Source organism: Sphaeramia orbicularis, chromosome 5 (genome assembly GCF_902148855.1).
Source record: "Sphaeramia orbicularis chromosome 5, fSphaOr1.1, whole genome shotgun sequence".
Classification (NCBI taxonomy): domain Eukaryota; kingdom Metazoa; phylum Chordata; class Actinopteri; order Kurtiformes; family Apogonidae; genus Sphaeramia; species Sphaeramia orbicularis.
This window is the reverse complement of record NC_043961.1, coordinates 19574803-19602481: the sequence shown is the minus strand read 5'-3', so window position 1 is coordinate 19602481 and position 27679 is coordinate 19574803. Positions and strand designations below refer to the sequence as shown.

At 38.9% G+C, this 27679-nt stretch overlaps 2 protein-coding genes across 2 annotated transcripts; one reads left to right on the top strand and one right to left on the bottom strand.

Annotated features, from left to right (window-relative positions):
• The first annotated feature begins 370 nt into the window (after positions 1-370).
• On the top strand, positions 371-15472 carry LOC115419770 (bone morphogenetic protein 7-like). Its single transcript, XM_030134763.1, has 7 exons — positions 371-1003; positions 4844-5033; positions 10384-10532; positions 13371-13571; positions 13674-13747; positions 14198-14308; positions 14398-15472. The coding sequence occupies exons 1-7, from the start codon at positions 607-609 to the stop codon at positions 14545-14547; spliced, it is 1272 nt and encodes a 423-aa protein (XP_029990623.1). The 5' UTR covers positions 371-606; the 3' UTR covers positions 14548-15472.
• Positions 15460-25562, bottom strand: LOC115419769 (uncharacterized). The gene is made up of 3 exons (XM_030134762.1): positions 25440-25562; positions 19177-20364; positions 15460-16890 (listed from the first exon to the last, which is right to left on the bottom strand). The coding sequence occupies exons 2-3, from the start codon at positions 20233-20235 to the stop codon at positions 16513-16515; spliced, it is 1437 nt and encodes a 478-aa protein (XP_029990622.1). The 5' UTR covers positions 20236-20364; positions 25440-25562; the 3' UTR covers positions 15460-16512.
• Between the last annotated feature and the right edge of the window lie 2117 nt (positions 25563-27679).

Sequence of the window (27679 nt, the reverse complement as noted above, 5' to 3'; positions counted from 1 at the left end):
GTTGAAGAGAGGATTATGGGATTTCCCCTCCTTACCTTTTGTCTGATTAGTTGGCAGAGTGATGAGGCAACTGAAAAACATAAATACAATATATTGTGTTTGTGGTGAGATGGATGAAGACACACAACATTAAAGAGTAGAACAAAGAGGAGCCATGTATGATGGACTAGAATAAAAAGAGAATATAAATAAGGAACAAGAAAAGACATTAACAATCACAGGTCAATGTAAAAAGAAAAAAAACTAGCCTTGGTAGGATACTAGTGTCTGCAAACTCTACATGTAGCATATTTACCAAGACAGAGAAGTGCTTGTCATTATAAGACACTGATCCATTTAATTGGCTCCCCCCCAAACTGGGTTTGTCCCATTCCTCCCGCCCCTCCTCTGAAAAAGCTCCTCAATGTAAAACATTCCCAAGTTACATCAAGAGGAGCGCACAACGGATTACACCAAAAGACAGTGCGTAACTCCAGTCACATGATAAAACATGTATGAATTCACAGAGAGAAGTGCATTTTAGTCTGTTTTAAGGTTTTATTCAGGGAATCGTAACTCAAACTTCATATTTCAACAAGTTTAAGTCGTGCGTAAAATTTGGCTGAGATGGTGCCAAGTGCGTTAGCGAAGATAATGCCTCTTCTGTCGTGGGGTTACTGCGTGTTAGCCTCACATGTGGCTTTTTCCAACTTTTCGTTGGACAACGACGTGCGCTCCAGCTTCATCCAGAGGCGGATGCGGAGCCAGGAGCGCAGGGAGATGCAGCGGGAAATCCTCTCCATCCTGGGGCTGCCGCACCGTCCGCGGCCGCATGTGCGCACCAAGCACAACGCCGCCCCGATGTACATGTTGGACCTGTACAACACCATCTCCACCGACACACATCTGCCCGGATACTCTTACTATAAACCGGCTTTAGCCACCCAGACTTCCCCCGTGGTCACCCCGCAGGACAGCCGCTTCTTGGATGACGCAGATATGGTGATGAGCTTTGTCAACCTCGGTAGGTGATCCACTGAGGCTTTGAAAATCAATATATCATTCCTGAAAGTGAATAATAATGGAAGAGTGATATTGTTTTCAAGTCACTGACCAAAATTTTCTACCTTGACTCTTTTAATGACAGTCCTGAGAACTTAATTATTCTAATGTTGTGCATTCCACTTTGCTGGGAGGTACTCAAAAGCATCACAAAGTGTGTATTAAGTGTGTGTGACTCTGACAAAGTGGCTTTTGGGTCACTTTCTTCACTTAGGATCAAGCTTTATCCTTTGTGAGTTGTACTTGTTATGACAACATTCCTGTATCCGATTTCAGCAGAATCCCTTTAAAGCTCAGGGGGACAAGCTTTAGCCCAGCTTTGTTTCGCATGACTAGGAACTGGATGGGCATTTCTAAAGCCCTAGGGAGTGCAAGACCATTTGACTAAACTGAAGATACAAACTGCATCTAAACATATGTAATTGCTGAGGTAATCTCTGTGCAGGTGTTTGCGTGCAAGTACATGTGGGTTGCATGTTCTTGTATTTATGTGTTTGGAGTGCCTGTAATATCTGATCACAGGTGGGAGCTGGTTTAGATTCTGATTTACTTTGCTTTTGTTTTCTTTGGAAATCCTGGTTGTGTTATCACTATGGTGAAACAGCAGACAGCATGGTGCCTGATGCTTGTTTCTCAGTGTGAGGTATCATCCAAAACAGTCCTTGTATTATGCCTGTTTGTTCATCTGAGATGGATAGATGAAGGAACTTTTGACCTTTTCAGTTTGTGTGTGCCATTAAGATGGAGTTAAAGCCTTTTAGTGGTTTTTGTTTTCAATCAGCTAAACGTGTTGTTAATACAAGTCTGTAAAACAATCAGAAAACGTAGGATATTACATTTTATGTCCCCGGTCTTAAATGTACTGTGCACTTTAAACTAACTAATGAGATCTGGAAACATCATTTCTGAAAACCCGGACCAGATTCATGCGGTTCCACATCTGAAGACTTTGATTATAAAGAGGAAGGAGGAAAAAGGACAATGAGTGTGTGTTATTTCTCTCTTTACCCAAATGGTCCACATTCTGCTGAAGTAACTCTATCTTGGTGGTCCCTGAATGATCGTTTCAAGACCAAACTGGATTATGGTATTTCCCTTTCAAAGACCACAGCTTCCAGTCTGAGGGACAGCTGCTGTGGAGCTGCCCGGCCCTTGTCTGGGATCACTCAGGTGGGTTTGTCCCACCTGGATATACACTTATAATGTTAAAACATCATTTTTGATAAATCAGCTACAATCACTCAACTTTTTTACGGTCCAGGTGATTCTGTGGTGGAATGGTGTTCATCTTTATTAATATTTTTTACATGACTTGTTTCTGTACTTATGGAGCGTATTTGACACCACTACACACATGCTGATACATGTACACAGCTACATATGTTTACTCCTGTTGGAATGCCAAACCACATGTCATACAACACACTCACTAGTGGGAAGCATTTGTCTTATTGTCATGCAACATTACACAAGGCAGCTGCTATTGGATTGCATATTTTTCTGCTTAACAGTTCTTCATGAAGTAAATAGCAGCGCTGAGGCCTGACCCTTATCAGTCACTGTAGCTTTTTGCTGTTCGTCGGCAGCTTTAGCCCATTAATTTACTGCTGTTGAAGTCTTTGTATACACATGGGTTCAGTGTGGCTTTTTTGTCATGGACCAAAACACACCTGCAGTGCATGGGGTAAAGGCTTAATACCAGATTTTCTCTGGCTTTCATTTAAAAAAAGAGTGCACAACACTCATAACAGTCAGAGGCATGGTCCTGTTGCTGAAGAAAAGGACTATTGTGTTTTTTTCTGTTCATCCTTCTAAGCCTCTCTGTAGTTAGCGTAAGGAGATCATTCTAAGAATGTGTTTTGACCCATGAGAAAATCTCATTAACCTTCTCATTATTTATTCTTGCATGTGCAGAAGGATCACTCTCTGCAATGAAGCTGAAGTAGCAAATGTAATGGGATGTTTCATGATGACACACTTTTCCTCATACATCACTTCTTATAAACCTGATATGCACTTTTTTGTTTTTTGTGCAGGGTTCATGTAATGATTAAAAGGCACGGTGCTATAGCATTCAGAGATTTATAGATGCAGTATATGTTATGGTGGTCTCTGTAATCTGGATGTAAACAATCAACTACATTAAATTGACTTTATTGATGCATTAAATAACATTAAAAAATGTTTGTTTCATCACTTCTGCAGAGTTTTGCTGTAGTGCTGACACTGTATGAAACCACCCATGCTGGTTTGTCAAAAATATCAAAGCTCGCTTGCTATACGACTGGAAAAGGGTAATGGTAGCTCCATGGCTGTGTGGCCCTGCAGTCAGAAGTAATCTGAAGTGTTGAAATGCCTCCCAGGGGGAAGTTTGCATATCTGAGGTCTGATCTCTGCAGCTAATGGTCCCTAACGTAAACACACCAAGTCCTTACAAGCAATTATTGCTTTCATAAAAACACCCCTTGTTCCACTCCAGCATTTAATTGCGGTCAAACAAATGACTAGCAGGGTTCAGAATGCACCGCTCTTAACGATGAACGCGTTTGTGTGTTTTTTGTGTTGTTGGAAATGTTTTTAGAAGACTGAGACAGTATTTCGTGCAATACTTACAGTGAAAAAACTGTTGGTTTACTAGTGTTTCACGACTGTGTGTATGGTTGTCAAAGCGCTGAAACAATAATGGACCATGAGTCGGTGCATGGGGTGAAGTCATAGTGTAGACCAGTAGGACAGGATGTGTTTAAGGGCTAATCGCCGCTCTGCTGCGCTCACCTCCACCAAAGACCTCCACTGCTCCTTCCAAGGACAAACACATTGACTAACGCTGTAAAAACAAGACACTGGAAAGCTGCAGGAAGCTTTGGGGTCTTTCTGACCACCCTTCTCCTGGAAAGTCTGAGCTGATTCAGGACTGGGTGGAAACCCTGAAGTGCCACCAGCTCCTGTTGCTTGACTTCATCCTCCACACTCAGAATGAAATCACTGGACAGCAATCATGGCAAAGTGATTAGGGAGGTGTGGGTGGTAAGACTGTGGTAGTTAAGTCACACATGAATTTGTGAGATCCTCTATACTTTATATAAGTGTGTTTATAAAAGTACACTGGCTGCTGTGGTTTTCCGGGCAGTGCCTTAACAGGCCTTTTCTTGTGGTCAGCACATGTGTGTAATTTAAACAGGGAGCCAAACTGAGCCTTCGGTGGGTTTTTCTCTCCCACATTGGCATGTATGGCAGAGTCAACTTAAGTGATGTTTAGATCAATCACTTCACTCACAGAGGCAGGATTTTTCCTATTTCTGACACAGTGCACAATGAGTGGCACACATCAGAGAATTGTTTGGTTCACTGGCTCATTTTCCATCTGATTGTACTCACAGCGGTTTGCATTTTACAACTCTTTCTTTTTAAGGTCGGGCGCATTATTGAGTGTCACAAAAATCTCAAACCATAATTTATCCTTGAGATATTTTGAAGCGGTACGTTGATGTAATCTTCTAAGCTCTGTCACTGTTAGTTAAAAATGTGATCGGCTTTACATTAACGCAGCAAGTTTGGAAAGAAAATCAAACTGCAGTTATTTTAGTCCAAACACATGTTCCTTAATGCGTGGGGAGTATGATTTATACACTGGGACCTTTAACATCACTATACTTCATCTATTGTGAAACATTTTAGTGATTCGAGTAATATTTCAGCTACCTCTAAAGCACTACTGTACATTTTTAATTACATTCCTCATATGTCTTTGTTATTTGAGCACTTTCTTACTCTGTTTCTTTTTCTTACTTTTTTTTACTAGTTGAACAGGATGAGCATCTTCATTACCAGCAGCACCGAAGGGAATTCAGATTTGATCTCTCCCGTATTCCAGAGGGAGAGGCTGTCACTGCAGCAGAGTTCAGGGTTTACAAAGATTTCATTCAGGAACGCTGTGAAAATGAAACATTCACAGTCAGTGTCTACCAGGTCCTGGAGGAGCCTCCAAACAGGTGAGAGTGTGTTACTTTTAGCTCAAGTCAAGTTTGACTCCTTCAGTTGTTTTTTTTTCTGTTGCTTCGTATGAAAATATACACAACACATTGGGCATCCTGAAGCAATATTCCTTTGAAATGTTCTCTTAATTTTCTAATAACAGATAAAATCCAAATCTGTTCTTACTAAAGGGTGCTGAAAGATGAATTTCACTTGGATTTTTTTTTTGTTATAGGCATGGATGACATCTCCTAAACACTTTTTATGGGCAGGTGTTGTGACATGCAAATGCTCTGCTTATGAGAGGAAAGAAGAAAAAGTCGCCAGTGAATGAAAGAAAATACTGTTAAATAATCTTAAACACAGTAAACATATTTTTCCAGAGCACCTCAAATGAAAAATGTCTTCTTGCAATGGACAAAATATTGTAGACAGAGAAATCAAGAAGAGCAAAAATAAAATAACACCAGTGAATTAGATAGAAAATACAGTATGTGTGAATATTATTTCCTATATGAGGCCTTCCTTCAAATCTGCTTTGCCTAAAGTGACCATCCAAACATGGAATGAGTCATGGAGCTGTTTTTGTCTGTCAACCAATTGTCAGAATAAAATACATAAGAATAATATGATATGTGAAATAAATTTTCTAATAAAAAACAGAAGCCATATGAAATACAGAGGTGTTATTAAAAAAAAGAGTTAAAATGAAAATGACGGAAAAGGCATGAGACAAAAACTACATTAAATAGACCTGGATGAAGGTGAAGACAGTGGTATGAAAAAGTCAGTTATGTTTTTGTGTGTTTGTGTTTAAATGGTGGAGGTGATGGTGTGTTACTGCACTAATAATGTTATTTGGTGGTGTGTTGATGTTACATTGATATTTGTGACCGATGTTCTGACATTCCAGTGAAGTGTATTCACTTCAGTGTTTGTCGACTATAAGAGTCACCAAATACGTAGACATCATGGCAACTCACGGTGGATTTTTGTCAATTTGAGTAGCAAAGAGACAAAAAAATGATTTCTTAGGTGTTGAGCTGACAAATTTGGGATTCTAAAATATCAGTGGTAATGATTAAATAAATGAAGTGAATAAAAGGTGAAGGTAATTCTGTATTATCATGTTTTCTCCTTCAAATCAAAATTTATTTGGTAAAATCACACAGATTTCTTATCATCTTCACGTACAACTGGCTGATAGTTTACAGCCCAGGGGTGGCCCACGGGATGAATTTGCAAAGTGCAAAAATCCCACAGTCAAGGCTGTCGAAGTGATTTTAGTTTGTTCCACATACAGACCAATACGATCTCAAGTAAAATAATAGCATAATAACCTACAAAAAATAATGACTCCATATTTTCTTTTCGGTTTGATGTGAAAAAAATAATATTACAGTATGCCTATAAATAATGACAACTTCAAAGTGCAAAAAATAACATTAAATTATGAAAATATTTACATTTACAAACTATCCTGTAACAATAAAATGTGAATAACCTGAACAAATATGAAGTATCTGAAATGTATAAAGAAAATTAAGCACAATTTTAACAATTTTTGACTGTTATTAAAAGTTTAGTGTCTTTGTAGATCCAATCCATAATGCACATGTAGAAATGAGAAACTGAGGCATAATATTTTTAATATTGCACTTATTTTTCTTGAGAAATTTCTGTTTTTTTTTTTTTTTTCAGGTTATGCACACCTTTTTTGTTTGGTTAGTTCATAAAAGTAAGTATTTTCATAATTTAATGGGGGTTTTTTTTGCACCAAAACAAAGACAAAAATTTGGAGTTGTCATTATTTATAGGCTATTATGCTATTATTTTACTGGTCCGGCCCACTTGAGATCAAAGAAAGAAATGAAAGAGATGAAAGAAAATGAGTTTGAGACCCCTGGTTTACATTATAGCTCTGTTAGCTTAGCTCTGTTAGCTTAGCTCTGTTTTTAGACAGAAAACAGCCACAGTAAAACAGCCACAGTAAAACCACAAATCACCTCCATTTTCTGTACAGTTTGTGTTGTCAATAAGTGAACTATAGATCTGTTTGGAATCATCCAAACAAGGTCAGAATTGTCACTGAATTGTGAATGAACCGCGGATCAACAGCAACTTAGCAAAGATAATAATATCCCATAATAACTTTATTCCTTCATAATCATAATCAAGCTCACCTCTGTAGAAGAAACACTGCCATTTCAGCCTCAAACTCTTTCAAATTCTGTTAATTTAGACCTGTGTCCAATGATGATCCAGTTTATCATTTTGTCACTTTCTTTTGAATCTGAAAGGTTCCTCTTAACAGTTCTCATCCTCAGTTCCTTGATGTTAGTTTTCATTGCCATGCGAGACTTAGAGTGACTCACTACTCCCTCTAGTGGTCACATACTTTCACAGTGACACATCAGGATGTGGTTGTAAATAAATGCAGCTCATGTTTTGTAAAACAATATACTGACAACGAACCTATTAAAGTATAAATGTTATGTATTGTTAGCTTCATAGCATAATTGTCTAAGTCATATCATATGTTTGGCCAAATTGTGATATGTGCATAAAATGAAGCAGCAGTATTAGGAGAATAAAGTTATGCTGATTTCACAGTTTGGCCAAAAATATGATGTGGGCAGTTATGTTAAGAGGCTAACAATAAGGCTCCTTTAAATGTGTCTAAAACACCAATAACTTTCCATTAGTTTGCTGCTTCATTGCTACATACGTCTGATTATACTCCTGTGTATGTGACATAGTGCACGTAGTGTGGTTGAATCTAAATAAACACCTCATTTTACAGTGTTTTTTTTTTTTTTTCTGTGGAAGCCAGTTGTTAGGCGGCTGTATGAACACAGATCTGTCTGCTTTGGCCGTGTCTGTCTCCATTTCCCTGCAGGTTATTTCTGCTGATGTTAGTGTCAGCACTGAAGCTGTTTACACAGACATTAGTGTCATTTACAGAAACAGAGTGTCTCTCTCCGGAGCAAGTTTACTATCACACAGTCAGAACAGGACGGTCCCCAGGAGATCTACTTTTATAACACACAGCTCCGACCACAAAGAACTCTCTCATCCCTTAAGACATTAGTTTACTACATTTCTTTCACACAGGCTGTTACCCCTTCATGTTTCTGTCTGTCACTCTGTTTTCCTGCTACTCACACACTGTTTTCTTGAGTCAAAGTGGATAATCATACATGTCTCACCACCCACCTACATAATCATTTTTCTGGCTGGCATCTGCCCACCTGGGAGGTCATGTGACTTTCACCGGTGACACTGAGGCTGAGGATGGTGTTAAATGCTGTGCCATTGTCATTCACAGACACACAAAGGCCACTCCACACAGACATGCAGGCTGCAGGATAAAAGAGACGTCTGCTCGAGGGCCTTAAACTCATAAACACAGCTATTGTATGTCAAATCTGCCCCTAAGACGACGCACATCACTGTAGCCCCTTTAACGCAGCACTCCTGTTACGGGAACATTTCACCTGTATTCCAGAACGACGTCTGTGTAAATGAAATGGTGGGATCATTTGGTCCCACCTTTACCTCTGTAATGCCTCTGGAGGTAGTAACAGAGCCCTGATAAAGGTGGAATCATGACTCTGGAACGCTATGTAAAAGGAACACCTCTTGTTCCGCAACCAAGATGTGATGTTTTTTTTTTAACTTATATTTTATTGTTTCATTTTTGAGATTTTACAACACAAACATTTAGAACGTAGTGTCAGTTGTTGTCCTGTTTATTGCCCACTTCATCCATCAATCTTCACATTTTTCAAGTTAGTCTGGTATGAATTTCTTCCATAATGTCTTTCCAGTTATTTAGGGTAGGGGGTTCCTCCTTACACCATTTTCCTGGGATGGCTTTTTTAGATGCTACCAAGAGGATTTTGATCAAATATTTATCCTAACTTGGTATGTCTTTTCCTGTTAAATGACTCAAATATGTCCCTTGGTAGAAGGTGTGATGTTTTGATCACGTATTGCGTGTGTGACCCCCGTGCTGGGGGGATTTAAAAATGAGCGCGGGCCATGTACAGCTGTTGTCACATCAGGCGGAGGACTCTATTCATGCTAACATTTGTGAAACCGTGAAAGACGGGCCAACTCTGGAGAGGTCAGCAACACCGCTTTGCTCGGGGTTTTTCCGACGCACAAGTTATATGTCACATTTTCGCTGTGTCACCACCTGATAGAAAAATTCTGATACACGCTGAGACAAAAGATGGAGTCACTGGATTCTGGAATCAGAAGGCTTTACTTGCAAGGAGTCAAGTACATACAGCAAGATAGAGCAGTTGACTGACTAACACCAGGAAGTCTAAGATCTTATGAAGGAATGTGGATAATACAACCGCTGGTCCAAGTGTCCAAACATAATGATGTTGATCAAATTCACCATTGGCTCAGGTATCCAAAACACGGTGATGCATGGGTTCAGTGACCACGTTTGTACTCTTCTCCCACCTACCCTATGGCCTGATCTCCCCAAGGGCAACAGGCCTTTGATTCCAGAATGCAGGTCCACTGTGTAAAAGTCCAGCCTGTTTCACCTTTGTAACTCGTTTGGCTTGGCTGTGGAAATTGGTCAATGGTGGAAAAATCTCATCTCGCCTTTTTTCCAGGATCTCTGTGTAAAGGTGACTAATAACTGCTCAATGTAATGGAGATACATGACTCTGAGCAGATTACTCCCAACTAAAAAATGTGAAAACCTTCAAAACTCCCATGTATACAGTGTATTTAGCCTGTCTTTTAAACATGCGAAGTTGCACATTTAACAGTTGTGGGAGCATGTTTACAGTTTCTACACCTATCACCTTTATGGATGTGAACAAACTTTAAAAGCTAAGAGTCAGCACTTAAACTGTGGTCAGATGTGAACTTGATTTACCTCACATCCAGAGTGCTGGCATACACATCCAAAACAATGTACAACAAATTGCTCTGCTGCTATAGCTCAAGACCACACTGTAGCTATTACAGGACCACACAGGTGTTTTTACAGTTTCTTAGGCTGTTAAATGTTAATATTGAATAATGACATGACAGAGAACCATTTTCTCAAGCATACCACAGCCTGTTAGATGTTTTCCTTGCCTTTCAGAAGGCCATTGTTTTCATACATTTCACAAAGGAATGAAAATAAATTACAAAGAACTGTAAAACATATTAACAAGTTATGTTAGTGTTGAATAGAAAAGCTTTTAAGGCATCCAGTGACACAGTGCAGTACAAGGTTTTACTTTCCAGACAAGTATGAGGACACCAATAAAAACATGTCAGTACATTTCTACTATTAAACACAGAGAGAAATCCTCTTTTCAATATAATGAATTAATGTTCTTCTCACAGTGAAATGGAGCTGATGCTGCTGGACCAGCGTGAGGTGTGGGCGTCAGAGGAGGGATGGATGACCTTTGACCTGACAGCCACCAGTAACCTGTGGCTGGTCAGACCTGAACAGAACCTGGGTCTGCACCTGGTCCTGGAGGACAGCCATGGTCAGTCACTAACACACATTAACACACATTAATACACAGTAACACACAGTAACACTAGGGATGGGAAGATTATCCGATACGCATCAATGCGCAGACACGCGCGTGCACGATCCGAGTGCACCGGTAGAGAAGCTGCGAGTGAATGAAAAGTTTGGAATGGTATTGCGATGCAGTGGTTATTGAATGTTTGTAACGATAAAATGCGATCCGTTCAATAGAATATATTTTTACTTGCATTTTAAAGTGTTACTATTTATCTGGGTAAAGTTTTTCTTTCCTTCAGACCTACGTTAACGTGCGCCGCAGATTCGCGGATGTGTACACTGCACACGACAGTATGAGCTCCGTGTGACTGTGGCACAAGCGCTGCGGATGAATACTGTAATGTCTGTATGTGAATGTGACAGACACAGAAGGAAAGTGACGACATGTGGTTTGTGAACGTGTACTTTTTTACTATATCAACTGCATTGAATACTGCTGTACATACCGGAAATACTTCCTTAAACAGTGTCATACATATCCAACATATACATATACATATGCATACAACATATCTAACAGCGCATCCCAGAATACCTTGCACAGGTGTCTCTTAAAGTGACAGAACCTTTTTCTGTTTTACCTATGTTACACATACATTACATTACAAATTGATTCGGCGAGGGAGCAAGAAGTTGAGTGTTAGAAACATGGAGAGAAATGACTTTGGAAACGAAGTCCTAACTTTTTCACTGACTGTATGTGAGGCACGTGTTCTGAAACTGAATTAAAGACACTTTGTAAAAAGTCATGGTCTTATTTGATAAATAAATAATCAAGCTTACTGAATTGCACTGCATATTTTTACCAGAATGAATATGTTCAATCAGAATGTGCTTAATTGCTCTGTATCATGATTTGGGTGTGAATTGTATCGCATCGCAACGTGGGATGCCACACACGTATCTTTAATATATCGGATTGGAGATGCTGTATCAAGATGCGTATCATATCGTCCTTACAACTAAGATTCCCAACCCTAATTAACACACATCAACACACATAAGCACACATTAACAGACATTAACACACACCAACATACATTAACATACATTAACATATCAACATACATTAACACACAATAACACACATAAACACATTAACACACATCAACACATCCACACACATTAGCACACATCAACACACATTAACACATCAACACATCAACATACATTAGCACACATTAACAGACATTAACACACATCAGCACAATTACCACACATTATCACATTAACACACATTATCACATTAACACACATCAGCACACATTACCATACATTATCACATTAACACACATCAACACACATTAAGACCCAAACATCAACTGTCGGCCAAAATCATCTCCTGATCTAAACTGTTTAATATCTGTTGATCCACTAATCCTATCAATGCATGTAAATCATTGGTGTAAAATGCAGTTTGTTGTCTTTTCATGGTCATCAGATATGACCCATTTGGACATTCAGAGGCTCTGTAGTTACCATGTAACTACGTCATCTTTTACAACATTGATTCATCAGTAAAACCCATAGAGTTGGATCAATGACAGTGGATGGACACACTGGGTTTATGTTCAGATATTGAGAGATTTGACTGAAACAGTCAGTTTCTGTTCAGTTTTCTTTGTTTCTGATATAAAATTTCTCAACTTTAATCTGACCTTTAATGAACATCTATATAATCAGTAAATTAAAAATTAAAGAAAATACTTGATTTTCACAGAAAATTTACAAAATACAGAGGATAGTTTTATAATAAATGGTGATAAAATACTTACGAAAGGTTAAATAGAGAGAAAATTCATTTGGGAACTGACAGAAAAGTCGATGAGGTCTTTATGGGTAAAATAACTTTTGAACCACTAATCCTATCAATCCATGTAAATAATTCAGGTAAAACGCAGTTTTTCAGCTTTTGATCATAATCAGATGTGACCCCTGTGGACGTTCAGAGGCTCTGTATGGAACATCGAAACACATGTCGTCTTCTGCAACAATGATTCACCAATAAAACTAAGGTAGTTTGAGAAATAACAGTGGTTGTAGACATTTGATTTCACAGTCACTTAATGATATATTTTGCTGAAAAGTCACTTTTCTTGAGGTTTCTCTATTTTGATATAATAACCTTTGAATTTACTCTGAGCTTTTATGAACATCTACATAATCAGTGAATTAAATCTAGGAAAATAACTGATTTTTACAGAAAAATGCAAAATGTAAAGGATAATGTAAGAATAAATGGTGATAAATGGTTGATTGTAGTGAAAACTTCATTTGGAAGTTGTCACAAAAGTTGTTGTAAGTCTTAAAGGGATTTATAAAATAAAATGATGATTTCTTGAACAGCATCAATGCTTAAAGCCAAACTAAACACAAGTAGCTTTTTGTCTGTTTACATCCACATCTGTCCAGACTCATACATGTAGTAAAGGATGTGAAGGAATTTAATAGTGGGTTAAAGTGTAAAGTATCTGTGGTGAATTTAAAGTTTTCACTGTATATGTTGACATGTAAGTTGCTTGTGAAGCATTTTTTGTTAAAAATGAGTTTTACCTTTGACCTTTTGCATATAAACTGTCATCACTTCATCACTTCATGTCTCTGTAGCCTGGCCATAAAAACTCCACATATTGTATGAATCTGTGTTGCGGAGTTCAACCTTTAATTGTGGCTGTTGTGGTCATATTAGAATAGATGAAAATATTCTTCAGTAGAAACTCACATGTGATTTATTGTCACATTCTGTGGTGAGTAGACTCATAATTTGTGTTCTGAAACATATGTTCCCATGTAGGACAGAGGAGGAACCCACGCCTCGCAGGGCTGGTGGCGGGCGGAGGGTCCCAGGACAAGCAGCCCTTCATGGTCGCCTTCTTTAGAGCCAATGAGGTGCGTTTACGGAGCATTCGTTCCGCCCACAAGGGGCGCCACGGTAATCGCTCCAAATCCCAGAAGACAGCCCAAGATGCACTCAAAGCAGTGGAGGCAGCAACAGGTGTCCAACCGTTATAAATATCACCAACATACAAGATAACATCAATGATTCTGATTCATGCTTTGGTTAATTTTGTTCAATATGTGTTTTTTTCATTTTCAGATAATCTTGGGTTCTCTAAACACGGATGTCAAAAGCATGAGCTGTACGTCAGCTTTAGAGACTTAGGATGGCAGGTATAATACGCCACACTGCTTTAATTTCATACACGGATAGTGGGTCAGACCATTAAAATAATAACTTATAAATGATGACAAATGATCACAACACATTTTTGTCTTTGTTTTAGTGTGGAAAAAGTAAAAATACATGATGAAAATGTTTACATTTACAAACTATTCTTTCGCAGAAAATGTTAAGAAAAATAAGTGGAATTTCAACCACAATGTTCTGCCTGATACTTAATGTCTTGTGTCTTTGTAGATCCACTGTGATCTATAAGTGTAATACATGTGTAAATGAGACACTGAGGCAGAATATTGTTTAAATTGCACTTTTACTTTTTTGCATGAAAACAAAGAGAAAACTTTGGAGCTATTATTTACTACTTTACTTTCATACCAGTTTTAATTCATTTCCAAAAGTGATATGTTACCTATATTCGCCTCTGGTTTTATCCTGATCAGGATTGGATCATTGCACCAGAGGGATATGCAGCGTATTACTGTGAGGGAGAATGTGCCTTTCCTCTCAACTCCTACATGAATGCCACTAATCATGCTATTGTGCAAACTCTGGTAAGTCCCAAACAGTCCCTGATGACAGACACTTCTACTACAGAATGTACTCTCTGTGGTGACTGATTTATGCCTTTTTCTAACCACAGGTGCACTTTATCAACCCGGAGACGGTGCCTAAGCCCTGCTGTGCCCCAACACAGCTCCATGGCATCTCTGTGCTCTACTTTGACGACAGCTCCAATGTTATCCTTAAGAAATACCGCAACATGGTGGTGAGAGCCTGTGGCTGTCACTGACCTCCCAACCCCACCTAGAGAAGTCTTTAAATCCAGTGGGACACTTAAGAAAGTTAAAAGTTGATGAACCAGAGATGAGATGATTGACTGCCTGGTCACCAGGGAGCTGCTGCCACAGGGCCAGCTTTAATCTGGTGTGTTTTTATGGTCAGCAGCTGAGCCGCCCATGCAGTATTAACCACTACCACAGTCCAGTACATTGATATAGAGTGATTTGCCGCAGAGAACTATTGAACACAGGCTATTGTCCATTGTTTTTGCTTCTTTGTGTGGCTAGAAAATGCACTAAAAGTATGTGCAGTTACCTCAGAGACTCGACCAAACAGTAATTGCTCGGAAGATCATGTAACACATACAATATCTGCATTAGAATTCAGTTTTAGAGGGCGCTATGATATGAAATGCAGCCACAGTGGAGATGTGCAACTGATAACGGATTTCACAGTTCATTAACTGTGAAATACCATTTTGCTGTTGTACCGCTGTACCTTGTGTGGTGGAGCAGCTGCATGAACCTTTGTTCTGATGAGAGAGAGAAAAAACCTCTGTATTCTCAAACAGACTTTGCTGGTTTTGTTCTCATCAGACAAACAAGGTCAGGTTTAAGACATCTGAAGCTTGTCCTTGTGTTGCTGATGTTGAACTCGGTGAGGAATGACAGCCCAGACGGTTAATAACTGTGTGTGACTGAAAGGTTCGGCCACTGGGCCTAATTTCCTGGTGCAGATATATACAGTATATTACTGTACCCGTGCAAGGCATCTGGTCTGCAGGACAACAGCGATTAATTTTCATGAGACAGACATCAGAATTTGCACCATCACCTCTCTGCAGCTGTATCAGCTCAGAGCTGCAGGTACGCAACTTGAGACCGTAAGTCATTTTACTTTTTTCTTTCTTTTTTTGTTTTTTAAAGAATAAAGCAAGTTCAATAAATAAAAGAAAAAACTGACATGATTGTTTTCTTTTCCATCCATAGTTTAACTCATTTGGCTTCAATTCAATGTCTTTCAAACGTTTATTGTATAGTTGGTAGCTAATTATTTGTTTATGAATATTTTTGTAAAACTCAGCGTAACACACGACACGTTTCACTTCATGTTCAGTTGATGTAAAACAATGTTTGGTCACAATTAGAAGACTTCACTGTGCTGACGTGTGACATCACATCCACAGGTTTTGCCTTTAATAGTTAGAAGTCTACAAGCATCTCAACACTTGGGACAGACATGAAAAATGAGCATCAATACAAGAGCAAAGAGCTGCTTAACAATCAAGCAAAGGCAGCGCACCAATATTCACTGAAAAACTGTAATCTTCTAACAAAGCATATTACAACAAAGCTATTTGAAACATACATAGAAAAAAGAGGTAGAAGAGTAACACTAAGTCTTGCCGATGCCGTCAAATATTGTCATGATTGTCAGTCAAACTGTGGAATATGCCATAGACAATATTGTTTCTAGTATCAGAAATAAATGGTTTGTAATCTCGAAGAAGCCTTACATAACAGTGAAAACTGTAGATGGTATTATCAGCTGTGGGTGACCTGAGGGAGACGTAGGCCGATTTAGTCAGAACTGCGAGCAAAAACATTAATATTCAATTTAAGGGTAAAGCTTAAACCATATTTTTGAGTTTATAAGGTCTTTAGTTATATTGATTGTGCCTGGAGCAGCCCTTTTTCACAAACAAGGATTGATTTGCCTGAGTTCTTATACATGGTTCATGTGTGCGGTTTAATAGACTTGAAAATGGAGACTAATATCTAACTCTGATTCAGCTTGTACAGAATGTGATCCCTGACCTATCCTGATGTGAGCTCTACCTCCTGAGACTTAATCTTTAGCTGTTACTCTTTAAATGCACATAAAAAATCAATCAATCAAGCACAAAAATGTAGAGGAGGTAGAAGTACAGTAAATATCTATATATATCACTATAGCAGAGCTGTCCATGAAAGCTCTAGGTGCAGTTTGTGCCTGGCCTCCTCAGCTCGGGGGCTGAATAGTGTCTCCTCCGGACCCCTTCTGGTTCCTTCCTCTGCCCCGCTGCTGGCCTCTGTGGCCCTGAGGAGCACTTGGTGGACAGGGCAGTGTGTGGATGTGATACCTCCAGGGGTTCACACCCTCCCTCTGACCTTCCGGGTGGGGTTGTTGGCTCCAGGTTGGCTGATGGTCGAGGCGTGGGGGCTGAGACGGGGGTGAGAGCCAGACAGACGTCCCCGACGCTCAGCTGGCGGCACTTCAGGCCACAGAGACGGGCCGTCCTCTGGGGGCTGCAGGACGACCAACCCCGCTCTCGCACAAAGAACGGGTACTCCACGTAGACGTCCACCAGCTCCTGCAGGAGGAGGGTGCACATGTTAGTGGCATTAGACCAGGGGTGTCAAACATGCGGCCCGTGGACTAAAATGGGAGGAATCTGTAGGTTCAAAGATTACACTAAACATATAAACAGTCAAGGATGTCCAACTCATTTAAATTCAAGGGCCACATGCAGCAGAATAATGTCTGAAGTGGGTCAGACCAGGAAAATAATAACATGATAACTTATAAATGATGACAACTCCAAATTTTTCTCTTTGTATTATGTGATGAAAATATTTACATTTAAAAACTATCCTTTCACAAAAAAAAACAAAAAAAAACAAGATTAACTCAAAAAGACCCAGTGTTACTTTCGTGTCAGTTCCCAAATGATTTTTTTGTTTTATATTTCACCTTTCTTAAATGATTCATCACTATTTATTCTAATATTATCCTCTGTATTTTGTATTTTTCAGTGAAAATCATATATTTTCCTATATTTCCTTTGCTGATCATGTAGATGTTCTTTAAAGCGCAGATTAAAGTTGGTTATTATATCAGAAACAGAGAAAATTGAAGAAAAAGTGACTTTTTCAAACAAGATATCATTGACTGAACATAAACCCAGTGTCTCCATCCACTGTCATTGATCCAACTCCATGGGTTTTACTAGTGAATCAATGTTGTAGAAGATGACGGTGTTTCCACGGTAACTACAGAGCCTCTGAACATCCACATGGGTCATATCTGATGACCATGAAAAGATGACAAACTGTATTTTACACCAATTATTTACATGGATTGATGGGATTAGTGGATCACCAGGTATTAAACAGTTTACATCATTAGATGCTTTTGGTCACCAGCGGCTGTTTGGGTTTTTATAGGTTAATCTACACAACTTGAATTTTTACAAGAAAAATAAGTGTAATTTTAACAATATTATGCCTGATACTTAATGTTTTGAGGCTTTGTAGATCTGCTGTGATCTGTAAATTGTAATGCCCATGTTTAAATGTAGCATAATATTGTTAAAATTGTACTTCTTGTACTTTGCACTAAAACAAAGAGAAAAATTTGGAGTTATTGTTTGTAGGTGTAGGAGTTATTATTTGTAGGTGTTATTTTACTGGTCTGGCCCACTTGAGTTCAAATGAGTTTGACCCCCCTGCATTTGATTAGCTTAGAACACAGGTGATAGACTTGTTCACTAGGGGGTAGTATTGTCCCAGGATAGCGATGGACTAAACAGGCTTATCACAGTTAACAAAAATGAAGGAAAACTGGAAGTGACATAAGAATTATGTTAAATGCAAAAAAAAAAGGAAACAGCTTTAGCCTGTAATCTACATGGAAAATACAACTGATAATCCAAAAATCTTAAATAAAATACAAAATCGCCGGTATGTTTTTCGCTCCTTTGTTAATGGTTCAGAATGTACAAGAATAAGATAGTGTCACACAATATTTAATAAACAATAGTTTTACAAATTATGTTCGATTAAATGCATTATTTCAATCTGCATCTTCCAGCTGCAATAAATCAAAACCTGGAAAAAAAAAAACTTTAATAAAATCAAATAAAAATAAAAAATAAACCTGAACTAAAATGAATAAATTGGTCGAACTAAAACAAAAACTTTGCATTGATTAAGACAGAAATCAAATATCAGATTTTAATTGTTTACGAGTACAGCACGTAGACATTTGGGTGGGAACATGAGTTTTATTTTTGTCTTTTATTGCTTCCAAGCATAAGGTTTTAATTCACAACATATGCCTTATTGTCACCCAGAATGCATTTAGGTTAAATATGGAAAGGGCGCTTTTGGAAAATAATATGTTTCATAAGGTAATTGTAATAGATGAGGAGTTACCACGTTATCATAATTATTTTTTCATCAAACTAAAGTCATGTAACTTATTACTGCTGGACATTGTTTGATTGCTTTTTACAAGTAGAAAATTCCTAGAAACATGACTTTCTACTTGTAAAGTACAGTAATACAGAGTCCTTTTCTGATTAAATAAGGAACGTATCACTGAATCACTGATTGTTTATTTCTGTGTACATGCCCCACCCACCTTGACCTTTAATATTCTACATGTAAGATTTTATAGACAGCAGTAGATTTGGATCTAACCCTGCGGTCATCAATGATATGATTTTTATCTATATTTAAGCAACAGATAATTTAGAGGAAGAACAGGTTCTTGTAGTGAATCTGCTGTGATAATATTAACAGCACTTCTTTTTCTATCGTTCAAAATGCTAAATGCCACAGTCATTCTGCTTCTTCTTCACCCTCATGTGTTTCACCTGGGACTGTTGGTCATGTAGGAGGATGAGGAGGCGGGAGATGGTGGCGGAGGAGGCTGACGGGGAGATGCTCTGCACCGTGCAGCAGCTCAGGCGTAGATCAGGACAGGCCAGAGACCCCAGCAGGAAGTCCTCAGTCTGCAGATGTTCCACCCTCCTCAGCTGCCCATCTCTGAGCTCGATTAGAGAACCTGCCAAGAAGTGAGGGAGCAGCCAAGGAAAGTGACTAGGAGATGAAGAGGAGGATGAGGAGGAGGATGCACAGGTGAGTTCAGTGGGGGGCAGAAGGCTTGGTCTTAATGAGTCCTCTGTCATTGAGGTGTATGTGCTTTTTAAGTTGTCACCAGGGCAAACTTTTGAGACCGAATGATTGTGAATCTTTGATGCTTTGTGGAACATATTTTGCTGCAGTGTAAGGTCATCGAATGCAGAGTGAGGTAGGCATGTGCTCGCTTTTTCACCTCTGGTCAAATACTCTGATTTTCTGTCCTTTCTCCTCACATATGGTGCTTTACTCCTCCCGTTGCTGTCCCTCTCTGTGCTCGAACCCTTGTCCCTTAAAGTCTTCAGCTGCTCCCAGCTATAACCTGCACCAAACCTATGGAAACCCCCAGTTTCTATAGAAACAGGACTGAATCTGGACGGATGCCGTAGATGGCTTGGGTAGTGGCCAGCTTCTCTTGGGTGTTCAGATAAGTGAGTGTTGAGCTGATAGTGGTGTGATAAATCCCATCCAGGGTGCAGAGGGGTCATGTCTCTCCACTCTGCCCAGCCGTGATGCTCCCTGAACGCTGACAGGACATGAGGTTTGGAGCGGCTGGAGGTCTGCGTCTGCATCCAGGGCTGGTACAGTGAAGAAACCCTTCTGGGAATGGGCTGGAACAGGCTGCTGTGTCTGGTCTTATACTCATTCTGGCTCTTGTAAGGGTAGGGGGCTTTGAACGTGGTATCATCACACTGCTGCTGCTGCTGTGGAGGGGAGCTCGGTCTTTGGTCCCTCTTCTTCAGAGGGAGGCTGTCCCTGTCTGCCACCAGAGCTGGGTTTGATGGGGAACTCATTGGTCCAGACTTCCTGTCACTACCACTGGCACAGCATGGCCTCACACAGAAACCGAGGAGGTGTGATCATGTGACACAGATTCCATTAATCTCTTGAAAGGTGTTAGTTCTGTCCAAGCTTGTCCCACCCTGAAAAGGAGAATTAGCACATATTGGTGCACTTGATATAAAAAAAGAGTTTATATATTTTGTTGGAGGGCTTTTCAACATTAAATTATACTTTATACTTAAATCATACATTTTTATCAGTATAGTCTCATGATATTTATGTACGGTGGATATCTTTGCAGGCTATTTTTGGCTTCAATCCTCTCTTGCTCAATGTTTAGGTCTTTTTATCAATATAAATACAAATACAATATATAATATTTTATGGATGCGTAATAAATTATCTATGCATAGATGTAAGTGTTTGTATTATTACATATATCAATATGATTTCCATGTGTGTATACATTTATATGTGTATGTACACATCTGTAAATAGATATGTATGTATGTGTGTCTATATTCTAAAAACCAAGTGGCCACTGTGTGAGTGTGTGTGTGCGTGTGTGTGTGCGTGTGTGTGTCTGTGTGTGTCTGTGGATTCACACAAAATCTGTGAAGAGCTGACTGCTACAGTTTGTCATACTTATGTATTTTTGGTCAAGGGACAGACTAGCGAAAATGGTAAGTTCACAAGACCAATATTTTAGGAGATATTAATAAGATATTAGTCACGCTGCTATACCTTGAACACTTTGGTGGTGACTACTGGACAAATGTGGCACAACATACATGAATACATAACAACATAAAAACTACCACATCTAATGCGATAGTATGTATATGTGTATACATAGATATACATACAATTATTATTTTTCTCTCTATTTTCACACTATTGTACATTCATTTTGTTCTTTGTTTCTCTTTTCATCTTCTTTGATTATTGTTTTTTTCTTTCTACATTCAGTTGCTTGAAATCAATCAATCAACGCTAAATATTATTATATCATATTGTTATATATTAATACCACATACTGTTTTACCATTTAATTTCATTATATATTTTGATGTTTTAAAGAATCTTCAACTTTTACTCAGGACTAAAAATAACCCTTTAAATATGGGAGAAGCAGTGATTTGACAACATCAAAATAGTTATTTATAGTCAGATTTTTTTCACGTAACATCTGCTGCAATATCTGCTTATCTTGCTCAGCTCTATAATAAAACACTATATAACATTGTCTGATGTAAAGTAAATAAATAAATAATAAAAAAAAGAATGTTATTTTCTATTCTGTCCACTTGACCCAGAGACTTTTTCTCTTTTATTTTATGGGTAAGTCATTTTTTCCTTGCCTCAATGGTAACTTCACTCTGAGCTTAAAATTAAGGCTTTCCAACCATCTATACTGATGTGTCTCAGTTGATGGACCGCTTCCAGTTTGGTTGTTACAAAGGTTACTATGGTAACAAAGTGTTGCACAGTATGGCTGGTGATGAAATGAACATAGTGAGCACAAAGTGAAGGGATTGAGGTGGGTGTATGGTTAGAGGTTTGATTTTATTATTACCTTTGCATTCTCTAAACTTAATATGATGTCTGAGTCTGTTGTAAGAAATGACCTAAATTGACAAAAAGACTCCCAGGTGTTAAATCCACAGCCCCTTCCCCAGGACTGAAGGGATGCTCAACACCTTGAGCTGCTCAAACACCATCATTCTCCGTACGTGTGTGAACTGCAGTGCGTCACCATCCTGAGGTGAGCTAAATATACGCATCCTGTGGCCACACCAATAATCACACAGTTTCTTTTTTTAAAACTACCCATCGTCTGCAGACACAACATTTAGATTAGGTGGTGGGAGGAGGTTAGAGCAGCTTTTCAACACTTTTACAGGTTGACAGGCCAGTGCTGGAGAGTAAATAAACACATGTTTAGAAGGCTCCTCCATGCTCTCTCTGAGTACTATGGCTTCCCCCACCATCCAAAGACCTGCACTAACTAACTAGATTAACTGGTCAAACCTAAAATCACCTGTAGGTAAATAATAATAGTGACAATGGTGTCAGGCACAACAAACCCCACCCTTCTCACATACTGTAGCTTATATTGGCATCGATCCAGCTGATGTCATCATTTACTGATGTCAGCATATCAACTGCCTCTATATATGTGCCAAGTTTGAAGTAAATTGAAACAAAATTGATGTTTTTATAGACATTTCAACCACTATAAATAAATGGGAGAAAAAAAAGAATTAAAAAAATTCATTTAAATATTAGAACTTTGACCTGCTTTTCCCAAAATGTAACGACATCTATTTTGGGTCACTGGCAATCCATAAATCCAATTTGGTATGAATTCAACCTACCATTTTACTGCTACAGACATGTGAAATTTTGCCCATTATAAGTAAATGAGGGGGAAAAAAAAGGTTTTAAAATTCATAAAAAATTTGAACTTTGACCAACTTTTCCCACAATGTAATGATATCTATTTTTGGTCACTGGCAATATAGAAACCAAATGTGGTATGAATTGAACCAATAGTTTTGCTGCTAGAGTGTTAACAAAGAAAGAAAGAAACAAACCAAACCAAAAACAATACCCCTTGCCTCCCCTTCGGGGGCGGGATATAATACATTTATTGGTGGCACCTTTCAAGTTACCCAAGGTCACCTTACAGGGAATAAAACCATAAAATAACAACGTCAAACATTATTAAAACAAAACATCAACCTAAAAACAAGTGTAGTGCCCAGTGTTCAGTCAGAGTGAGTATACCAGTTTGAACAGGTGGGTTTGGAGTTTGGATTTGAATGTTGTGATGGAGTCTGACTGTCTTATGTGTGGGGGTTGAGCAGCTGAAGGCTCAGGCACCCATGGTACTGAGGTGGGATGTGGGGATGGTTAGTAGTACAGCAGCGGTTGAACGGAGGGTGTGGGAGGGGCTGTATTCTTGGAGGAGGTCGCAGAGGTGGGGGCTAGATGGTGGAGAGCTTTGTATGTGAGGAGGGGGGGTTTTGTATTGGATGCGCTTTCGTACTGGGAGCCAGTGAAGTTGGATGAGAATAGGGGTGATGTGGTCAGACGATTCGGTGTGGCTGATGATCCAGGCAGCTGAGTTCTGAATAATTTGATGTGAATGTGAGAGTGAATGATGTCCATCTGTATATAGAGCAGAAATGAACTGGTGACATGTCCAGGGCATAGCCCACCGTCACAATCCCAAAATGAATGGATGGATCATGAGTAAGTGTGTTTAATTAGTTACAGTTACAATTACAGTTACAGTTACATATCCTCTTGAGACCCAGCAATGCATTTGAGTTTCACAGCTTCACTTAAAAAAATGAGCAAAAACACTATTCATTGCAAAAGACATTCCATACAAAGAAATAAAAATGTAACTGAAAAAAAACTTTGTATTATGCTTCCAATCAAGACAATTATTTGATATAAAAAAAAAATCCAAAATCTTTATATCTTTCCTGGGTCTCCGGAATATATATGGATATGGTGTACAGTTATATATGTTCAAGGGCAATAGATTAAATAAAAGACATCACTTTCTTTAGGTCTGCATTATTTGCATTGATTTTTTAAAAGCCTGTCACAGACAATGCAGAAGACGGAGTTGGAATTGACAATCACGATGCATGTTTGATGAAATAGAAAATTAATTTGACTAACAGTATTTCATTGTCACCCTTTTCAGCTACAAACTGCTTTTACTGGTACCAACAGGATTAATTAAAGACAAGAAAATACACTTAAGAAACTAAAAAAATGTGAAAACAAAATATTCTAATTGTAAATCCACATTTTACTTGCCCCCTAATTTTGTGCAGAATAAAAAATCATCTCTCTCTCTCTCTCTCTCTCTCTCCTCTGTCTCTCTCTCTGTCTCTCTCTCTCTTCTCTCTCTCTCTCTCTCTCTCTCTCTCTCTATATATATATATATATATATATACATATATATATATATATTATTTATTTATATACATTCATGGAGAGAGAGAGAGTTATTTATTTATTCAAATATTTTCTTTCTCTCTTTAGATACTTATTTATTCATTTTGTTTAATTTTATTTTTTATTTATTTAATTTTATTTTATCTCTCCCCAAGGGTAGGGAATGGGTGGGGTGGGTATGTTAGGGTGGGTATTTTTGTTTATTATGTAAAAATTAAAAAAAAAAAAAAAAAAAAAGGTATGAAAAAACAAAAAAAAATAAGAATATAACAAAAAGTCAAGGAAAAACTGTCTCCTTGTCCTTTACAGTGCTTGGATATAATCAGAGTAACTCCAGGATCATTTGAGTTTAAGTATCAGAATTGTGTGAATAGCACCATCAAGTCACACGTTTTGTGTGATTATAATGTAAGAAACTGTTGAAATCATGCAAAACATCTAAAATATGCCACCCACTTTGAACAAGCTATGCAGAGTATGCTACAAATTGCCTTCAAGGGTATGTCTGTAGTGAAATACATTATAAAAGGAACCCTCAGAACTCTGACTGACGCTGCAGTTCTCACCTTTGCACCTGCTAATATGTCATCATCATAACACCACACCGAGCGCTGCCTCTGAATGGACCTTTCACTCTTCCTCTGATATGAGCTGTTTCTGGAGATCAGACAACACCCTCACACTGACATCCCCGCACGACCGAATATTATCATACATACATAAACAGAATTTGTCAGCATAAATGCCTGCGGTTTAATGTAAATTCATCCAAATGACAGACAGGTGTGGACTGAGTCTGCTTACAATGACTGTTCAGACAGACCGACTCACCAGGCCTGTAACCTTATGAGGTGAACGCTTCTTCACACCTCACTCATCTATGGAAATGAAATGCATTCTCAGTATGGTTTAGTGTGTTTGATTACATAAGTCTAATCTTTAGTAACTGAGGATCATTTGCATATCAGTAGTGGTGATATTGCTCTCGGTCAGGTTGATGTTTCTATCTATGGAGCTGTAACACAGTATCACCAAATGTAACCCCTGGCACTGAATCCCTCAGAGTTTCCAAACATGAAAGCACAGTTTGACTGATGGATAAAACCACAAGCAGCAGTTTGTGTTTGCGTAAACACCTTTCACTAGATTCACGAAAACATCAACATTTTCTCACCTACTTAAGTCGACAGAAACTGCTTTTAAGATCTGAGGTGATCTCATATTGCAGACTTACATGTTCCTCCATCCATCCATCTGTTTGCTCATCCAGACGTCTTCATTCTGCACATCCGTCCATGTTCACAGAATGACGGCAGACGCTCCTCACACACCTGTCTGTCTGGCGTCGTCCTCCCCGGCTGCAGGTGAAATGGCAAAGACAGAGCAGAATGAGCATCCAGACAAGCTCAACAGACTGTCTATCTAACACGCACTCCTCCTTTCCTCTTCTCTTCTCTCCTCCACCTCTCTCTCTCTCTCTCTCTCTCTCTCTCTCTCTCTCTCTCTTCCCTCCTACTCGCTTTTACATTTTACACTCCCACTCTACTCAGTCAGTCCTGTTAACCTTTCTCAGACACGTTTCATATCACCCCTTCTTTCCTTTTTTTTTCTTCTTCTCTCACTCTCTCTCTCTCAGTCGCTCACATCTGAACTTGTTCACCCTCTGTTTGCTGCTGAGTAGCACTCTCAGCCTCTCTTCCATTTGTAATCACCTTCCTCTTCCTCTCTCCATATTCCACACACTCTGCCTCCTCTCTGTTGTTGGGTGTATAATTAGAAATGAGACTGCTGTGCAACTCCTCAGCTGATGGTAGGCGTATGACTGCCTGATGGCTTTGGCGTTTTGCCTGGTGTAGTGAGGGCGGGAAACCATCACTTTGGACCAGGCTGGATGTGCACACATGCAGGAAAAGGGGGATTTCAAACAGAAATCTAGCTAAGGCATCAGCAGTGTGATAGCAGATTGCTGATATCAGAGCAGACAGCCTTTGTTTGTTGTTAATTCCTCCTGCTGTGTCTCACTTCCTGCTTCTCTCTAAGGCTGGTTCTCAACTCAATGGGTTAAGATTAATAATGTTTTATCCTGACTTAGCAATACAGACACTAAATGCATGCTTCAAATACTTGGTAACTGCTTTTGATCAAAGTTTTCAGAGGTCAAGATGTCATTAAAGTAGAAAAATAAGATCTTTATTTTGGTGCAGACAGGATTAATGATACGGTTCAGTCTTCCTGGACTTCTATATATTTTTTCTTTACATTGCACTGCTTGCTTGCTTACCTCCTCCATCTATTTCATTTTAAAACACAAAAAGAACTTGGCTTTTGGCTTCTCAACTGCTTTAGTAACAGCATCCTGACTCTCAGCTATTGATTTTGCACGGCTTCAGCAGGTGAACCCCCAGTCATGAAAAAACCCACGTATAATTTAGTTTGAGGTGAAGAGGATTTCTCACTTTGAGTCACATCATGCTTCCTCTGCCCACTCTCTCTCTCTCTGTTTTTTCTCTGTTTTCTCTCGGCCTTTTTTGCCCTCTGAAGTACATGCACAGACACACACACACTCACTGGAGAAAGTTCACTTCATTGTGAGTCGTTTCATTGCAGAATTTGCCACAACCGGCACATTTTCACCACTACAGCCACTGACATTTGCAAAGAGTGTTTTTTTTTTTTATTGATAGAAATCGCCAATCACTCTTACCATCACCTAACTGCTACAGTCCCTTATAGTCTGTATTTACAGTTTCACTTTGCAGCTTGGCATAGATGCCAAGTGTGAGGTTTGATAGTGAAAGTTTCATTTCTTATGCACTCGTTCGTAGGCGTAGGCATAAAGGACTTTGTGGTTAAAATGTTTCTTGTGTGAAAAATAAACTTGTACTTGTTATTTGAAATGTGCTCTACAACATATCTACTGTTATATTAAGAAAAAAAAATTCAACATTTCCTGATAATCAGGATAATCTTCATCAAAGGTTAACCTGTAAAAACCATTTGTGCTGTTTCTTAAATACACACATCCTGTGGTTCATAACAGCACCGTTCCCATGTGCACTTTAAATAAGACATGGTTCAAGCTTCTCTCAAAAATGCTGGTGCAGTGTTTTAGCCACATGATGTAATGCTGTTTTGTGAAGTTTCTGCATGCAAATATTGTGTAACCTGCACGTCCCACTGAAGAGGAACTGGAGATGATACATGTCCACCACTAGATGGTGTCCAGGACACACATATTCACTTGTAACATTACTTCAGGTAATTTCCTCAGTCTGAGTCTCATCAGTGTTTCACCTAACACTTTATAAGACAAGTGACTATTTTTGGTAATTTCTGCACACATTACAAGACAGTAGCAGCAGCAGTTCCAGTGAGGACAGTGAGTCAACAATTTCTGGTCCAATGTGGTCTACAGGGTCTGTAAGGTCCACCTCTGCATGAACAGTGAGTGGACCTGCTTTGTTAGGTACCATG

Coding starts and splice junctions, on each gene's coding strand:
- LOC115419770 (XM_030134763.1), top strand. CDS start 607: ATGGTGCCAAGTGCGTTAGCGAAGATAATGCCTCTTCTGTCGTGGGGT. Junction 13,748..14,197: donor TTAGAGACTTAGGATGGCAG/GTATAATACGCC, acceptor TATCCTGATCAG/GATTGGATCATTGCACCAGA. Junction 14,309..14,397: donor ATGCTATTGTGCAAACTCTG/GTAAGTCCCAAA, acceptor TTCTAACCACAG/GTGCACTTTATCAACCCGGA.
- LOC115419769 (XM_030134762.1), bottom strand. CDS start 20,235: ATGAGTTCCCCATCAAACCCAGCTCTGGTGGCAGACAGGGACAGCCTC. Junction 16,891..19,176: donor TACATGACCAACAGTCCCAG/GTGAAACACATG, acceptor CTCCTCCTGCAG/GAGCTGGTGGACGTCTACGT.